This window comes from Capricornis sumatraensis, chromosome 20 (assembly GCF_032405125.1).
Source record: "Capricornis sumatraensis isolate serow.1 chromosome 20, serow.2, whole genome shotgun sequence".
NCBI classification, from domain to species: Eukaryota; Metazoa; Chordata; class Mammalia; order Artiodactyla; family Bovidae; genus Capricornis; species Capricornis sumatraensis.
In genome coordinates, this window is record NC_091088.1 from 59,538,250 (window position 1) to 59,555,186 (window position 16,937).

The 16,937-nt window shown below is 46.2% G+C and overlaps 1 protein-coding gene across 3 annotated transcripts in view; it reads left to right on the forward strand.

The window, feature by feature from the left end:
• The window catches only part of SAE1 (SUMO1 activating enzyme subunit 1), a 60,633-nt gene that overhangs the window by 38,704 nt on the left and 4,992 nt on the right, over positions 1-16,937 (forward strand). For 2 of the 3 annotated variants that reach the window (XM_068992337.1, XM_068992338.1), the window contains exon 7: positions 12,229-12,373. The exons of the other annotated variant lie outside the window; for it this stretch is intronic. In XM_068992337.1, coding sequence (XP_068848438.1) covers positions 12,229-12,373 — 145 coding nt within the window. The remainder of the gene's footprint in view (positions 1-12,228; positions 12,374-16,937) is intronic. 3 annotated transcript variants of the gene reach the window in all.

Consider the following 16,937-nt stretch of genomic DNA (forward strand, 5'->3'; position numbering starts at 1 on the left):
GATTTTGAAGAATAGGTATTTGCCAGGTGGTAGAGGGAGGTGAGAGTATTGTGGGCCAGAGAAGCAGCGCCTGCAGGCGGCCAGCAGGTTGGAGACCGTGGCCCCGCGAGGCTGGAGCTTGGTGCGAGCCAGCCAGACATGAGATCAGGGCCTTGCTTTTTTAGGTTTCTGTTCTTACAGCCAGTGGTTTCCCAAGAGGATATCAGGCTCCCTCAGGGAACATTTGAAATACAGGTTCCTTGGTTCTACTCAGATTTACTGAATCAGAACAGCTCAGAGTGGCTGGCATCTGCATTGTTGCACACCTCCCAGGTTTCTAAAGGACCAGTCAACTAGAGGGAAGCCATTGCCCGAGGAGATGGGGAGCCCCTGTCCTGTGTCAGAGCCTTGGTTCACTCATTTGCAGTTTTATTTTAAGACGTGTTAAATGCTGTATTTCAGACGAGGACATGACTGAGGCAGGGCTAAGAAGATAACCCCATGTGGCTCTTGAATGCACTGTTTTGTCTATAGACCCTCAGACTAAAAAAATAGCTGTAAACAAATATTGAACTTGAGTTAGGTTTGTTTTTTACAGTGGTGTAGGTTAGAAATTCTGAAACTTATTTACTCTTTATTCTAGGATACCATCTGAGCCACCAGGGAAGCCCTGGATGGAGCAAATAGGCAAATATATTGTGGATAATGAGACTCGTATTTTTTTATTGCCAGAAAGGGGAGTTTATTAGTTGCCCTTGTTGTTTTAGTCGCTCAGTCGTGTCTGACTCTTTGTGACCCCATGGACTGTAGCCCATCAGGCTCCTCTGTCCATGAGATTTTTCGGGCAAGAATACTAGAGTGGGTTTTAATTTCCGTCTCCAGGGGGTCTTCCCAACCAAGGGATCGAACCCATGTCCCATGAATTGTCAGGAGGATTTTTTTTACCATTGAGCCACCTGGGAAACCCTCTCTACTTCAATTGGAATTGGAGTCATCTGGATGAACTCATGGTTTTTTTATATGTAGGTACAGAAATAGATGCATCTGTGTCCATCTATTTACATTTTTAATTATTTTTAAAAACATTTATTTATTTAGCTGCTCCAGATCTTAGTTGTGGCATGCAAGATCTTTTTAGTTGTGGCCGGTGGGATCTAGTTCCCTGACCAGAGATCTAGTACCCTGACCCTCCAGGCCGGTGGGTCCCTTACATTGGGAGCATGGACTCTTAGCCACTGGACCACCAGGAAAGTCCCCATGTGTTCACATTTATACATATGTGTTTCCCAGCGCTAACTAATAGCCATGAACAGACTTCATGGTTGTTAACATGCAGAGAACCAGGACTCCTTGGAGAAAGGGCTGGTTCTGGGCCTGGGGTAGGAAATTTACAGGTGTGCTTGGAACATCCTGCTCTGCCCGAATGTGAGGACGTTTACAGAGAATGACAGTCGTGTCTGTGTGAAGGTCACAGGAGTCAGTTTGAAGGGGCGCCTACTGATCAAATCTGGGAGAATTTGAGGATCAGATAAATCATGATCGTAGTTGATTACAACCCATAGAATAAAATAACTCATGAACCTATACTGATAATTGAATAAATAAATAAATGAGAGAGAGGGGAAAGTTTTTTTTTTTTTTTTCAAACAGAAAATAATAAATACATCAAGAATGAGGAAGATTAAAAGAAATCTGTGTTTGGCCATCATACTGGTAGTATTGTTTTAAGAATCATTGATGGATGCTAAAACGAATGGGAAAGTAGGCTGTGAAGCAGCATAGATGTCTTCCCAAGATACTTTTTGATTTATTAGATAGATACTAGAGAACGCTGGCAGGTTGTCCCTCCACCAAGAGATCACAGTTAACATTCCGGGAATAGGACAGTAGGTCTCACGCACCCGCTTGGGCCCACTGAGCAGGTGGGAGATGGAATAATAAGGAGCTCTGTGCTGCTGGGCTGGCCTCTGGTTCCCAGCCCAATTACGAGGAAGCATCAGACGCACTTGGACTGAGAAGATTCTGTAAAATAAATGGCCTGTACTCTTCAACAGTGTCGTTAAAGACCCAGGAACTCCATTTCAGATTAGAGAAGGATGAAGAGACAGGGTAGCTAAGTGGAACACGGACTTCCCAGACTGGATCTGAGAGCAGAAGTTGTGTTTTTTTTTTTTGGTTTTGCTTTCAAAGACATCAGTGAGACAGTCAGTAAAATTTCAAAAAGATCTGTTGAGTAGGTAGTAATACTCGATCGATGTTAATTTTCAGTTTTGATAACTTTTGTGGTTCTATGAGAATATTCTTGTTTAGGGGAAATACACAGTGAAGTGGGGTTCCTGGAGCTGGTGGATCAGACCTTGGGCCTGCCGTGGGGGGATTAGAATCTTTTCTAAGGTGGCCGATTGTTCTTGGTTCATAAGTCCAGCCCAGCAAATTTGGAGTTCCTGTCTGCTTTGTGCCACCCCTAGAACCTTGATGTCTCCAGATTGGGATTTGGAAGAAAGGCATTTTGGTTCTACTGTCATATAGTTCTTGGCCTCGAGCAAGCCCCTTCACCTTATGGCCTCTATTTTCTCATATAGGAATGGGGGAGATGTTGATAACCTGCTCCCAAAGATCATGTATAGGAGAGCTTTAGAAATCGTCCTGTCTTCTTCTTTTAATGTTAACCTTCTGAGTAAAATAGTCAGATGTCTCAGAGGAAACTGCCATTTCATGTGTATTCTTCCAGAACTTTGTAGTATTTTGTGCTTCATTCTTCCTCATCACTGCAGAGATTCTTTGACAAGGTTTCTTAATAATGGATAGTTTTAACTTTTTTATGGTTAGAAAACTTAGTTTCCTTGACTCCTCCTTGCTCAGCTCTCCCTGCCCCCGCCACACTCCCAGCCTGCCTGTTTTTATGATTTTTAACTGACTTTGTCTCTAGACCTCAGCTTGATTGGGTGATCAGTTCTCTGCAGAAGGAACTTCTTATTTTAGAACCTGTAACCTTTGCACACCAGCCGTCGCCACTTGCTGGGCCCGGCGTTCCCCCGCGGGTGTTCTGGTGTCCAGCGATGACAAGAACTGCTGAGGAAGAGATGGCCACAGGGAAATGGGTTCCGATAACGGGGCAGCCGCTGAGTGCTTGTTGATTTGCTGCTGTCATAACCACAGATGTTTAAAAATAATTTGTAGGGAGGGAAGAAGAAAGAAGCGGTGGGTTTTGTTGTGTTTCTTTTTTTTGTTGTTTGGTTTTTTTTTTCTGGTGCCACTTGTCTTATCAGTGGTACAAAACGCAGACCACAGTCATTCAGAAAGGAAGAAGGCAGTGCCACACAGAGTGGAGAGGTGAGGGGGAGGGCAGAGGTGAGCCGTGAGTGCAGTCCTGGGCTTCACTGCTGTCGGTGGGTAGAGACTTGCTGGAGAGCCAGCTCTGGTTAGGCTTGCGCTCTGTTCCTCAACCTGAAAAAGAGGCACATTACCTGGAGTCTGCCACCGGGGGTCACAGGGATTAACAAATGCAGGCCAGGCACATCTTGTGCATTCATAATTTTTTTTACTTTTTAATTTTTATTGGCATATAATCAATTTACAATGTTGTGTTCCAGGTATACAACCAAGTGAGTCAGCTGTACATATACATGTATTCATTCTTTTTCAGATTCTTTACTGATGGGGGTTCTTACAGAATATTGAGTGAAGCTGCCTGTGCTATACAGTAAGTCCTTGTTGGTCAACCAACAGGGCACTGTCATGAGAGCAGATCTTACTATGATCATCTCGTTTTCACAGACAGAAATAGAGTCTGAAAGAAGCTTAAGTCGTTTGTCCAGAGTCACCAAACCTAGTAAGTGTTTAAGCATCCCCCAATAAATACCACGTCCCTCAAAGTACTCAGTCAGACTTCAGCTATTCACCTTACTAATTAACACTCATGGCATTATGTCCATTTTTTAAAGTCTGAACATCACAAGAACCCGTGACATTTTCTTATTCCACTTTTGCAGATGGGAAACTGAGGCCCACTGAGGCCAGAATGAAATAATGGGCAACATTGTCAGCAACCTGCCTTGTCTTCTCTGCAGGCCCATGTCTCCCCCACCCCCATGTTAGCCTGTGTTTGAGCTGCTCTCGGGCCCCAGCCCAGCTGCGATTCTGGTTGAAAGCCTCACATCTCTTCCCTGACTGTCAGACAACAGTCACGGGAATGTCCTGTGCCATCTTCCCTGGGCAAGAGCGGTTGGTGGAGAGCAGCAGATGCCCAGAGTCAAGGTCATGTGCCACTCAAGTGCTGGGCTGGAGAAAAGCCCCTGTCTCCCTGCTGCTTGTGACCAGGCAGGGAAGTGTGAATGGGAGAGGGTTCTGTCAGAACAGCTCTGTGAGCCGAGGGTGCGGCTGGCCACGCTGGGAGATGGGGCCAAGCACTCGGGGGCCAGGGCACTCCACACTTGGCCTCTATATAACCTGCCTCAGCATTTCAGAATGTTTATGTCCCCTTCTTTTTTGTAAGTTACAGACTTCTCAGACTGCTCCATTGTAAAGATGAGAGTCAAGCTCAGGAATCATTAGACTGTTGTGTTTTGTTTTGTTTTTTTTTTTAAGACAAGAAATGGGGAACTTCCCTGGTAATTGGGACTCATGCTTCCACTTCAGGGGTCACGGGTTTGATCCCTGGTTGGGAAACTAAGACCCCACATGCTGTACAGCACAGCTGGGGGAAAAAAATGGTTTACGATTTTTGTTTTAAAATAATAATTGTCTTTTTCTTTTGTTTGTTTGTTTTTAAAGGAGAAATAGAATATTTCAGATGGAGTCTGAATGGGTGGTTTGCATTATTCTAAACTGATGGATTCTGGGATGGGAAACTAAGTTCATTTGAAGTGATTTTCTTTTTTCTTTTCTTTTTTTAAACCAGTCTGTATTCTCTCTTCTCTCTGCTTCCAGGGAGGCAGTACAACATAGAGGTTAGAGGTGTAGTGACTTTGGAATCTATCATAAGCCCAAGCCTTAGTTTCCCACCTCGGATATGAGGATGATCACAGTTGTACCCACCTCATTCTGTTTTATGTAGTAGAGCTCATTCTGAATATAGGCTATTAAATGCCCCCATTTTAAAAACCTAAATGTTAAGGAAACAAACATGTGACTAAAAAAACTGCTCAAACATAATTTTGCTAGCTGAATAATACTCCATTCTGTCAACTTGTCATTTTTTGTATGTGTGCTTAGTCACTCAGTTGTGTCCAACTCTTTGTGATCCTATGGGCCGTAGCCCACCAGACTCCTCTGACCGTGGGATTCTCCAGGCAAGAATACTAGAGTGGGTTGCCATTTCCTACTCCAGTCATGTTTTATGTAATCATCCTATTATTGGATGTGAGATTGTTTCCAGATTGTGGCATAAATAACTTGGCGGCAACCGTTTGCACATAATCACTGGCCACAGGGCCTGGCCTTTTGTAAAGCCCCTCAATACCACACCTTTGCATGGCTGGGTGAGCCAGTCCCTCCGCTGCGTGCTCAGGTTGAGTAATGTGGGTCTTTCATTTGGTAGGCAAAACCTAGCAGGTCATTTCTGAGAAGCAGGACTCCCCTTTCTCCCATCAACAACTTTCATCCAGCTGCCTCAGGTTTTCTTCAGAAGGCAGTGAGCTGTAAATAACCAGAGACAGCTTTCTTTCTGTCTCTGCTGAACTGAGATGGGATGTGGTCAGAGACTAGCTTTCATTGGCCAGATGAAAGGATGGCCAGGACTTGGTGCTCAGCAGGGGTGTTTCAGAAAAAGTCTTCAGGACAGGCCAATCTGGAGGTGAAGTTCTCTGGAGAAAGAGGTCAAAGGCCTGGGCGGCCGTGGTGACAGGGGCTTAATGTGCGTGCCCTCTGTGGACTGTGATCTCCGCCTTTTGGGTCCCAGCACAGCTCAGCATACGGGGTGGAAGTGGTGTGCAGGTGCTCAGGAAATGTTTGTGGACGAGAAAATGAATGAAGGAATATATGCATGCACATACTTTAAAGTTTCTGGATTAAAGAGGAAAGATGAAAACTAAGAGAGGTAAATGAAGCGGGTAGTGGGGTGGAGCTGAGCCAGATAACCAGATGCCACCAGATGCCTTGAAAGGTGAGAGAGGCTGAAAGCCAGCAGGCCTCATGGGGGTTCCCGGAGACCATGCCTCTGCCTCTCCCAGCCCAGCCCCTTCCCTCCTTTGAGCTTCACGCCCATGGGCTGGCTGTTCTGCACCTTTGGCCCTCAAATGTGGCCTTGAAAAGCAGCCTTCTATCTTGTTTCCCTCTTGAGGCAGATGTGGTACGCTCTGTGTCTTTTTTTTTTTCTTTTTTTATCTGGCTGAACATTCCTTGGTAAGAAACAGAACCATCCTGGGTATCTTGAGGTCTCCATTCAGTTCAGTCAGCACAGAAGCAGGCCGGTTAGATCTGTGAGGGCCTGTGTCACCTTTTTGTGAGCCTTCTCCCTGCCCTGTGACTCCTTTCCTTCCTTCTCCAAGCACCGACGCTTCCTCAGTGTGTGCTGTGGGAGCCCGCCCCGTGCTGGGCACTCAGTAGGTAATGGTGAACAAGACAGATGCGTCTCTGCCCCGCAGAGCACCAGAGGCTGGTGAGGAGACAGGTCCGTCCTCGTACAGGTGAGCCGACACTTTGACTATGGAGTCTCAAATTGTGATTGAGACCATGAAGGCCAAGAGCAAGGTGCGGAGAGTTACCAGAGTATTCACGATTCAGAGCCAAGGCACGGTTGCCCCCTGAGCTCACTGTTGAGTTGGTGGTGGTCTCAGTCACGTGAGGAGTCAGAGCTTAGGCCAGTGCGTCAGCCTCTCTGAGGGCCATGTGAGTGGGGTTTATGGAGGTCAGACAGTTCTGGAATAGCACCACGGACCTGACGCTCTCCTGGCGCCAGCCACGGTGCCTGGCCTGTGTTCATTCTGTTCATCCTTAAACTGTATGATTTCAGTGCTGTGACAATTCCCATCTTATGGAGGAGGCTCAGGGATGTTGTCAGGATCCAGCATTACAGTGATTGAGAACAGGGGTCAGAGCTGTCTGTTGGTTCCAGGCTGCCCGGGCCTGGGGAAGGGCTCTGCACAGAGAGGGCACAGTGGCCCCTGATGAGCAGCACGGGCAAGTCCCAAGGGCAGGAGGTGGCCAGGGTCAGCATTTGGGCCTGGAGGACCCGCCAAAATATGGTGGTTGTGTCTGGTAGGAAGGGGGTGTCTGGCTGCTCGGGGGACCACCTCTTCCACCCCGTTGCACCCACTCAGTGCCTTCTCTTGCCCCTGCCATCTCTCGCCCCCGCCTTTGTCGCCATGTGTCACTATGCGTGTCACCTCACCAAATGCTCGGGATGGCAGAGCATGCATTTTGCTCTTTGCTGCGCTCAGGCCCCGGCACAGAGTATTTATTGAATGAACAGTTGACTAAACAGGAGACCTGGTGTCTTGCCTTAGAAGATGGGCTGCTGGTTAAGAGGATAACTCGCCGTTTCAGTTTCTTGGAGATGTATGTCACCCAGGAGTGGATCCAATTTCCAGACCATTCCCAGAGATAATGAGTCTCTTGAGCGAGCCAGTTAGGGGAGAATGTTGAGGAGCACCAGAGAGGTGAGGCAGGGGTATCTGGTACAGAGCAGTTCTAGGCACCAGCCAGGCAGTTTTATAGAGGTTTGGCTTTTTTCCTTTAGATGAATTCTTTTGGGGAACAGCAGTTGAGTTGGAGCTAGTTTGCAACATTGACTTCATTTTTTTTCCTACAAAAATTAAGGAGTTTTTGAATGGCCTTAGTGATTATGCTAAATACAATTGTGCCATTTAAATGCAATGAGAGTTTTCAGAAAGAAATAGAATAATTAATAATATTGCTTCCCAGATTCCTGTTATAACACTAATATAGTAGTCTGATTCAGATTACATTTGAATTTGGGTTAATTTCTCTTTGCAAAAGTAGTAGTTTATCCACATATACAGTTTTTCTTCTAATCCAGGAAAAGGTGCTTGGTTTCTCCTTTTCAAAGTTTGTCTTCTCCATTGCATGGGCAAGTCCTGAACTCTAGCAGAGACCCCAGTCTGTCCTCAGTAGCGGTGAATGTCACCCCCTACCCCCAGACTTCAGCAGCCTGAGTTAATTAAAAGGTTCAGAGGAAGTTAATCAAGTTTGGAACTCTGATTTTGTGCAGTGTTTTGATATGTTTCGATGAGTCATCTTTTGGCATCCCTAACAGTATTTGATCTTCACAGAATAGTTTCATAATCTGGAAACTGGCGGGGAGGTGCTCTCCAGAAATGCAGAGTCAACAGTGATGTGTGTATGTCTGGCCATTTGGGAGGGCAGATGACAGAACAAAGAGGAGACTTTAATAAGCAAGAACCCGTCAGGGGCTCGGGTCAGTTCTGAGGCTGCTGCCCGTCTAGAACATTGGGCTTCTTCCCGCCCCCTCCAGCCCTGCTCACTGGAGTGCTGACATTAAAGGAAAAAAAAAAAAGAGTACAGAATACAGCCTCTGTTTGCTTTGCTGCAAATAAGTGGCTGGAGTGACTGGCCCCTGTCCCGGAGGCCCTGCACGAACTTCAGATGTGGTCAGTGAGGCCTCTAGACGGTGCCAGGCTGCCGGCCTACGTCCAGGCGGCCCGCACCAGGAATAGGCAAGGGGCCCAGAGAAACAGTGGGGCCAGCTGCTGGCGTCCTCTGAGCGCTGTCTTATTTCTTTCCGAGATGAAACTGGTCTTACCCTCCGAAGATGGATGGGCCAGGACTCGTATGGCCTCTGCCTCCTCTTCTCACCCACAGGACTAGGAACTTCCAGTTGAGAGAGGGCAGGGCCCGTCTGGAAAATGCATCTCACCAAAATGTGGTCGAACGGGAGTCCTCTTAAGGTGGGGGGCAAAGAGCCAGACCACTTGGGGTCCTGGGGCTGCATTCCTCATGGTCCTGGGTTTCTGCTGGGTCCAGTTAGGGTTAAGAAGCAGAGATTCTGAGTGCCAGCATTGGCTGTTCTGTGCCACTCCTCATTGGCAGTCCCATGGAAAAAACTGCTCAGTCTGTGAACTTCAGTTTCTTCACCTGTGAAGGGGGGAAGCGTATCAGGACCTCCCCCTCTCCCTCCCTCGGTTATTGTGGACGTAGAAGGTTTAGAAAGGTACCTGGCGTGGAGTAGGCACTGTTTGTTTTGGAGTTATTACAATAGTTTGAGTTTGCTTCAAGAGCTGTGTTTCGTGACCAGAAGATGAAAAGTTTTGTGGCGGGGGCTTAAAAAATGAGCCTCTCTGGTGTCCCTTGTGACAGTTCATGCTTCTGCCCCAGTGACACACAAGAGGACTGTACAGGAAGCAGCTGAGGCGGGCCCCCAGCTACAGTCCCGCAGCCTCACTCGCTTCCCACCTGCTTGTCCCTGGCCCTTGGACTGTGCGTTACAAGCATCTGCTCAGGCAACACTGACGCACACTCTGGGTCTGTCTTCTCCAGAGTGATGGACAGGATGAGGGCTGACATTCTATACCATCCACTTAGAGTGTCCTCTTGACTGGACTGGAGATTTCCGGGTTCGTTTGTCTTCACAGGATCTTGTTGGAAAAGAGGCCCGGTCTCGGCGATTCCTCACCACTTCCTCAGCCTTTCCTCCACCCTGTACCCACACGCTTGCTGAAGGCACTTGTTTAGTCCAGATCAGAATCCCAGCGACACATCCGCAGAGGTGGAAGTTGAGCTCAGGTAATGGCACGTCCGTGTTAGCCAGTATCCAGATGGACAGTGGCTTTGAGTTGGCTGCCAAATGGTCGAGCCGAATCAAGGGTTGTAGAAGCTGTATTCTTGGAAGAGAGAGAAGACTAACATTCCCGGACAGCAAACAGTATCCGAAGCAGGTGTTCTGGAACCTTCTAAAGAAGAAGAGGACAAGCCCTCTGATGTGCAGAGCCCTGTCCAGGGCGCGTGACTAACAGTCTTTCTCTGATACTGGCACTGAGAAAAGCATAGCCCAGCAGCAGTTTGCATCTTCTTTAACCCACACCTCCGCTGTCTGGGGTCTTCTGAGAACTCTGTATAACTATTTATGAATTTCTCTCAGGCTGCAATGAAGCTGTCTGTCCTGGCCTCTAATTCCCCATCCTCCCCCATCACCTTCAGGCTGCAGAGACCTTGCTCACCATTGAACTCTGGCACCTAGGTCCACCAGGCACACCAAGGTCAGCCGTGCTCACTCGTGCTGGCGAATGAATGAATTCTTACTACTTCTTGGAGAGCTGTTCTCCACTGGGCCGCTCATCACCAAAACTGTGTGTGAGTCTGAAGAAAACAAAGAGAAGGTCGATGATTCCCTAGTCCCTAGTCTGGGGCTAGATCCAAACATTTGCATTTTTAAAGAGCCCCACGACAATTGCCCATTCACCTTTACCTTTTAGAGGAGAGCTCCTTGTACTGAGAGAGGGAGTATGAGTTGGGGGATGAGGTCACCTTTTCAGTCAGCAAACACTGATGAGACTTAAGTGGAAGCACTTGGTAAACTGTGAGTGTGAAGGGCCCTCCCAGGGCCCCCCAGGATCTACTGTCTCTCCGTTTGCTCCAAAACAGCCCATGTGCTGTGGGAGGAGCACTGCCTGGAGAGGAGGCTCTGCCTGCCTTGGAGAGCACGGTGGGGACAAGAGTCCCCCCAGCCCGCCTGCAGTGACATCTGGATGAGGCAGTGGAAGGGGCTTGTGTTTTGATCGGTCTTCTGTTCATGCCTATGTCTTTTCATTTGGTTTACAAGTTCAAGCCTTGTTCAGGGCTCGTTCCACGGTAGCTCTCATTTGCTGCCGTCATCTGAATGCTTCCTCTAGTTCACATCCAAAATGAAACATCCCTTTCTGGAGGTTGACGTAGCAGTTGTATTAAGTATGGGAGGGTTTGTTTGTAACGATCCGCCTGTCTGATGCGTCGGAGCCCTTGGCTGGCCTCTCTGGCTGGAAGCAGTTCATCCTTTGAACTTGTGCCTAGAATGCATGCCTCCTCCACCTGACGTCTCTCCTGAGTCAGAACAGGGCCTTTTCCCTGTGCTGAAAGCTTCCCGGACTTTTCTTCCCAAACCCACACAGGCTTCACTCATGATGCTGACGCGGGGAAGCTTCGCTTACCAGCACCCTGCAGAGGCTGTCAGACTCTGCTGTGCTGTCGTGGCTCGCATCAGAGGGATTAATGTACTTCCTGTAGAATAAAAAAATTGTTTTATTATCAACATTTATAAGTATTTATTATGAAAAAAAGTATTGAAGTACTGTTGATTTAGTGTTGTGTTAATTTCTGCTCTACAGCAAAGTTGATTCACATTTACAGACATTCTTTTCCACTGTGCTTTATCACAGCTTATTGAATATAGTTCCCTGAGCTATACCTTAGGATCTTGTTATTCCGTTCTATATATAGTAATTTACATCTGCTAATTCCAAACTCTCAATCCATCCTTCCCCTTTAGTGACCACAAGTCTGTTCTCTGGGACTAGGGGTCTGTTACTGTTTCATAGATAAGTTTGTTTGTGTCATATTTTAGGTTCCACATATAAGTGATATGTGGTTTTTGTCTTTCTCTTTTTGACTTACTTCACTTGGTATGGTCATCTCTAGGTCCATCCCTGTTGCTGCAAATGGCTTTATTTCATTCTATTTTGTGGCTGAATCAATACTCCATTGTGTATACACACCACATCGTCTTTATCCGTTCATCTGTCGATGGACATTTAGGTTGTTTCCATGTCTTGCTTATTGTGAATAGTGCTGCTTTGAATATAGGGATGCATGTGTCTTTTTGAATTGTAGTTTTGTCTAGATATATGCCCAGGAGTGGATTGCTGGATCATATGGCAACTCTTTTTTTTTTTTTGGAGGAACCTCCGTACTGTTTGCCATAGTGGCTGCACCAATTTACATTCTCACCAACAATGTAGGAGGGTTCCCTTTTCTCTGTAGCCTCTCCAGCATTTGTTATTTGCAATTTTTTTTTAAATTGAGGGCCATTCTGACCAGTGTGAGGTGGTACCTACCTCTTTGTAGTTTTGATTTGCATTTCTCTGTTGGTTAGTGACATTGAGCATCTTTTCATGAGCCTGTCAGCCGCATGTATGTCTTCTTTGGAGAGATGTTCATTCAGGTCTTTTGCCCATTTGAGTTCTGTGAGGTTTTTATATGTTTTGGAAATTAAGACCTTTTTGATCACATCATTTTCAAATATTTTCTTTTCAGTTGTGAAAAGACTTGCTTTTTTAACCTGCCTTCTTCCTTTCCCAGTGCTCCTGAAGTTTCGCACAGATAAAGGAAGAGATCCTAGTTCTGATACCTTTGGAGAAGATTCTGAGTTGTTGCTCCAGATACGAAACGATGTGCTTGATGCCCTGGGTGTCAATCCTGATCTGCTTCCTGAAGACTTTGTCAGGTTGGTCTGACTATCACAATTGAGTTTAGATTGATAAATGTATTTAGTATTTGCCTTAATTTGGACACACACAGACACACACACATACACACACACACACACAGACATATACACACAGACACACACACACACACAGACACACCCCCACCCCCACCCCCACCCCCGCGGCCCTCCACCCCTCTGTTAGTATATGAAAAATGGATATGGCATCCTTGTTCCCAGCATCTTCACCCCTGGGCACTGCGATACTTTCAGCCTCAGGGACCAGTCCTTTGTTCTTATACACAGTCAGGTTTTGGGTTTGATTGGTGAAGTCCAAAGGGAGACAAGTCAGGAATCTCTCCCAGACAGTTTTGGGATCATCTGATTACTTCCACTCTCTCTCCGCATCTTTGAGGGACTCCGTAAGCTGCCTTGCTGTGCTCGCTTGTAGCAGCAATAATGATGGCTAGAATCTACTGAGCAGCTATTACGGTCCTAGGCACTGTGGTAGCTGCTTTGTGTATGTGCCCTCTCTTGACAAGATCCCATTTTATAGGAGAGGGGAAGCTGAGTTAGAGCTCAGAGAAGTCCGGTCACTAGCCTGAGGTTACACAGCTAATAATGGAAGCGTGGTGTAGTGCAGGCTTTCAGTGCTTTACCAGTGCAGCCATATGGTTGTTACAGTGGTCCTTGAAGGGTGTATTATTTCCCCCTGAGTTAACTGAGGCTTGGAAAGATACAGTCACATGTCCAAGGTTTTAGTAAGTAGCTGACCAAGATTTCCCCACACCGCTGATCCCTAGGGACAGCCTAGTACCTTGGTTCCTATTCAGCAAGAAAGTGAATGGTGGTCCCATCCTTCCCTAGTCTTTTCCTTGTGCACTCATGTCTGGGGACCTCACTTAGACACTGACAAGCCTCAGCCAATTTAAGACCAGCAGTGGGGCTTTGAATCGCCTGCTGAGCCCTCAGCCAGAAAGAGGCACCTGGATACCAGGCGCTCTTGTAAGCTGGCACCGGGAGGGAGTTCAGGGGCTAATGACACCACCGCCTGGAATGGGGGTCCCTGTCCTGGGGGACGGCCCACAGAGAACAGGTTCCCACAGGTGTCCAGCTTCAACAGTCCCAGCCGGGCCAGTGAGCACACCCAGTGCCAGTGCCAGGCCGTGAGCATGCAGCCGAGTGACCAATTTGGGCATTGAGAGTGATGAATGGCCTGCCTGGACATCGCCAGCCAGTGGCAGAGCCCCCACTTCCCAGAAGGAGAGAGCCACAGCCTTGCTGCTAACAGCCTGTCTCACTGCTGGCTGGTTTCGTCTCCACAGAGTATTGTATTCCCCCCACCCTCCCAGTCCTCTTTGCAGAAACAGCTCTCCCGTGTCTGTGCCCTCATGTCTATGCCCTCCCGTGCTCAGGTGCTCCCTGTCTATTGCCCTTTAAGTGAGAGGTGTTTGATGGCCTCTCGATGGCCGGCCATGGCCAGTGCAGATCAGGCTGGGGGAGATGCGCTGGGGATGCGGTGGGGAATCGAGCTGCCGTGTGGCAGCTGAGCTGCCTGCACAAATTGCCCACCGCCAGCTCCAAGCAGGGTGTGCTCACTTGAGGAGGGAAAGCTATGCCCAAGTCTCCGTTTCCCTCATCTGTCTGTGATCTGCTTGTCCCCTCCTTCATGTTAGGTTATTTATTCTCTTCAGAGGGCTCAGTTGCTTTTCTGATTATGAAGGTAACAGATGCCCGTTGCCAAAAAATAGAAAAGGGAAGAAAAGGATCTCCCATAGCCCCTTCCCAGTGAGAAGTCACCACTGCTGGCTTGGGGTTTAATTTGAGGGTTTAGCCTCTCAGACATCTGTATGTGTATTTACTCATGTGTCTTCTCTTTTTAAATACCAAAATGATCACACTTTCATGCGACAGCCTTCCTTTTCCAGCATCTCATGGATCTGTTTGTGTCACAAGTAAAGATCCGTGACCTCACTGGACTGCTTGATGTTTCATTGTCTACTGTATGGTTTTTTGTTTTTTTTTAAACTGTATGGTTTTTATTTAACCATTACCTGCTTGCTGGGTACTTATTTGTAGTTTTTCACTGTTTTACAAACATCTATGACAAAACATTCATAATGTATATGTGTAATATAACTTGTGTTGTTAAATTTTTGCATTATGGTAAAATGCACACATCATGAGTTACACCATTCTAGCCATCCTTAAATGGACAGATCAGTGGCGTTAAGTCCATTCACACTGTTGTCGCCTGTCACTGGTACCCGTCTCCAGAACTTTGTCCTCATCCCAAAGTGAACCTCTGTCCCCGTTGAACACTGACTTCCCATTGTGTGTCCCCAGCCCCTCGCAGCCTCTTTCTTTCTCGATGAATTTGACCGTTGTAGGCATCTTGTTTAAGTGGAATTGGAATGTAGTATATGTCCTTTGGTGAACTTACTGGTCCTTAAGTTTCAGAGATAATAGACATATTATGGAAAAAAACAGATAGTATGGAATGAATCCAAAGATGAAAATGAGGGGAAGTGGGAGGCACAGAGGATGGGATATAACATAGGCTCAAGGATGCACTGTGTAACACGGGGAATTTAGCCAGTATTTTTATTAACTAGAAATGGAAAATGACCTTTAAAATTGTATAAAAATTTTTTAAAATAGGAACTTCCCTGGTGGTACAGTGGTTAAGATTCTGCACTTCACCACTTCTAGGCGTGCAGGTTCAATGCCTGGTCAGGAAACAGAGGATCCCACATGCTGGGCAGTGTGGTCAAAAGTTTTTTGTTTTTAAAATAATTTTAAAAGAAAATTAAAATTACTCATTCCCTGAACAACAAGGATCGGGGGGTGGGGGATCACTGACTTTGTCCTGTGTCGTATTACACTGTCTTGATTACTGGAGCTTTGTAGTAGGAAATTTGAAATTGGGACATGTGGGTTCTCCAACTTTAGCTCTTCTTTTCCAAGATTATTTTAACTATTCTGGGTCTCATGCAGAATTTTAGGGGGGATTTTCCCATTTCTACAAAAAAGGTTAGCTGGAATTTTGAGAGAAATTATGTCAAATGTATAGATTAATTTGGAGAGTACTGCTGTCTTAACAAAGTTAAGTTTTCTGATCCATGAACATGGGAATATCTTTCCATTTATTTAAGTCTTTTATTTCTTTCAACAATAGTCTTCAGAGAGGAAGTCTTACACATCTGTTGTTAAATTTATTCCTAAATATTTTATTCTTTTGGATGCTATTGTAAATGGAATTCTTCATTTCATCTTGAAGGGTGTTCATTGCTGATGTATAGAAATGGATTGGTTTTTTTGTATGTATGTTAATCTTGTATTCTGCAGCCTTGATTCAAATAATTCAGTCGTTCAGATAATTTCTCTGTGGTTTCCTTAGTACCGTCTGTATACCAGATCGTGTCATCTGTGAAGACGTATCACTTCTTTCTTTTCGGTCTGGATGCCCCTTGTGTCTCTTTCCTGCTTTCCTTGAATGCCCTGGCTGGAGCCTTCAGGACAGTGCTGAGCAGAGGTGGTGATAATAGAGGTGCTGATAGCAGACACCCTTGTCTTCTTCCTGATATTTCGGTGTTTTGCCATTAAGTGTGATATTTGCTGTGGATTTTTGTAGATGTCCTTTATCAGTTTGAAGAAATTTCCTTCTGTTCCCAAATGTTGAGTGTGTTTATCACGAAAGGGTGCTGCGTTTTGTCCCATGCTTTTTCTGTGTCTGTTGAAGTGATCATGTGTATGTTGCTGTTTTGATTTACTGGCATTTTGTTGAGATGATACTTTTTTTTTAAGATTATATACTTTTAAGAAAAAAAAGTAGAACATTAAATTTGTATAGTGGGATCACATACAATAAAGGAGAATTTTTTTTAAGGAAAAAATTGACTATCTTTGAGAAGTAGAATTATGGCGACTCGTTTCTCCTGGCTGTAGTTTTCTCTGTTAGGTTTTATAGTTCCTTAGAGGACCTTGGTACACAAGAGGAAAAGTTGCCTCCATAGATTAACAGATGGGGGTGCTGGTCCCAGCCAGGGGGTGAGGAGATGGTCACCCCCCAATCCCAGTTGGTGGGAGTTAAGTGGGTCGAGCCTTTCTGGAGGGCATCAGGACTCAGCAGTTCTATATTTAGGAATTTGCCATAAGGAACTGTTTAGACAGCTCTACCAAGGTGTATGATCACAGAGTCCAACAGCTTAAATATCCATCCATAGGTTATGGGGCACAGTGAATAGTAGTTGCTGTGACCTGGGTTTTCAATTATATATATTTAGATATGTGCCCTTTTAAAAATGTCTGGAAGGGTGTGCACCAAAGCAAGAAGACTGGAAGTGTTCTCCTCGTGGTAGGGCTCCAGAGAGAAGCTTTCCATTTAACTCGCCTGCACCGCAACCTGCTCATTTCAGAAACCCCTTTGTGTTCAGGGGTGGGAGCTGGCGAAGCAGGTTTCCTGGAGGGAGGTGGTGGGAGACAGCATTTCACTGTCTGGGATGGATGATTGGGAGGGGCAGGTGACAATATTTGTCCTCTAGGTTCCCCCTCCTGGCCCAGAAGGGTTGGTATCTATGTG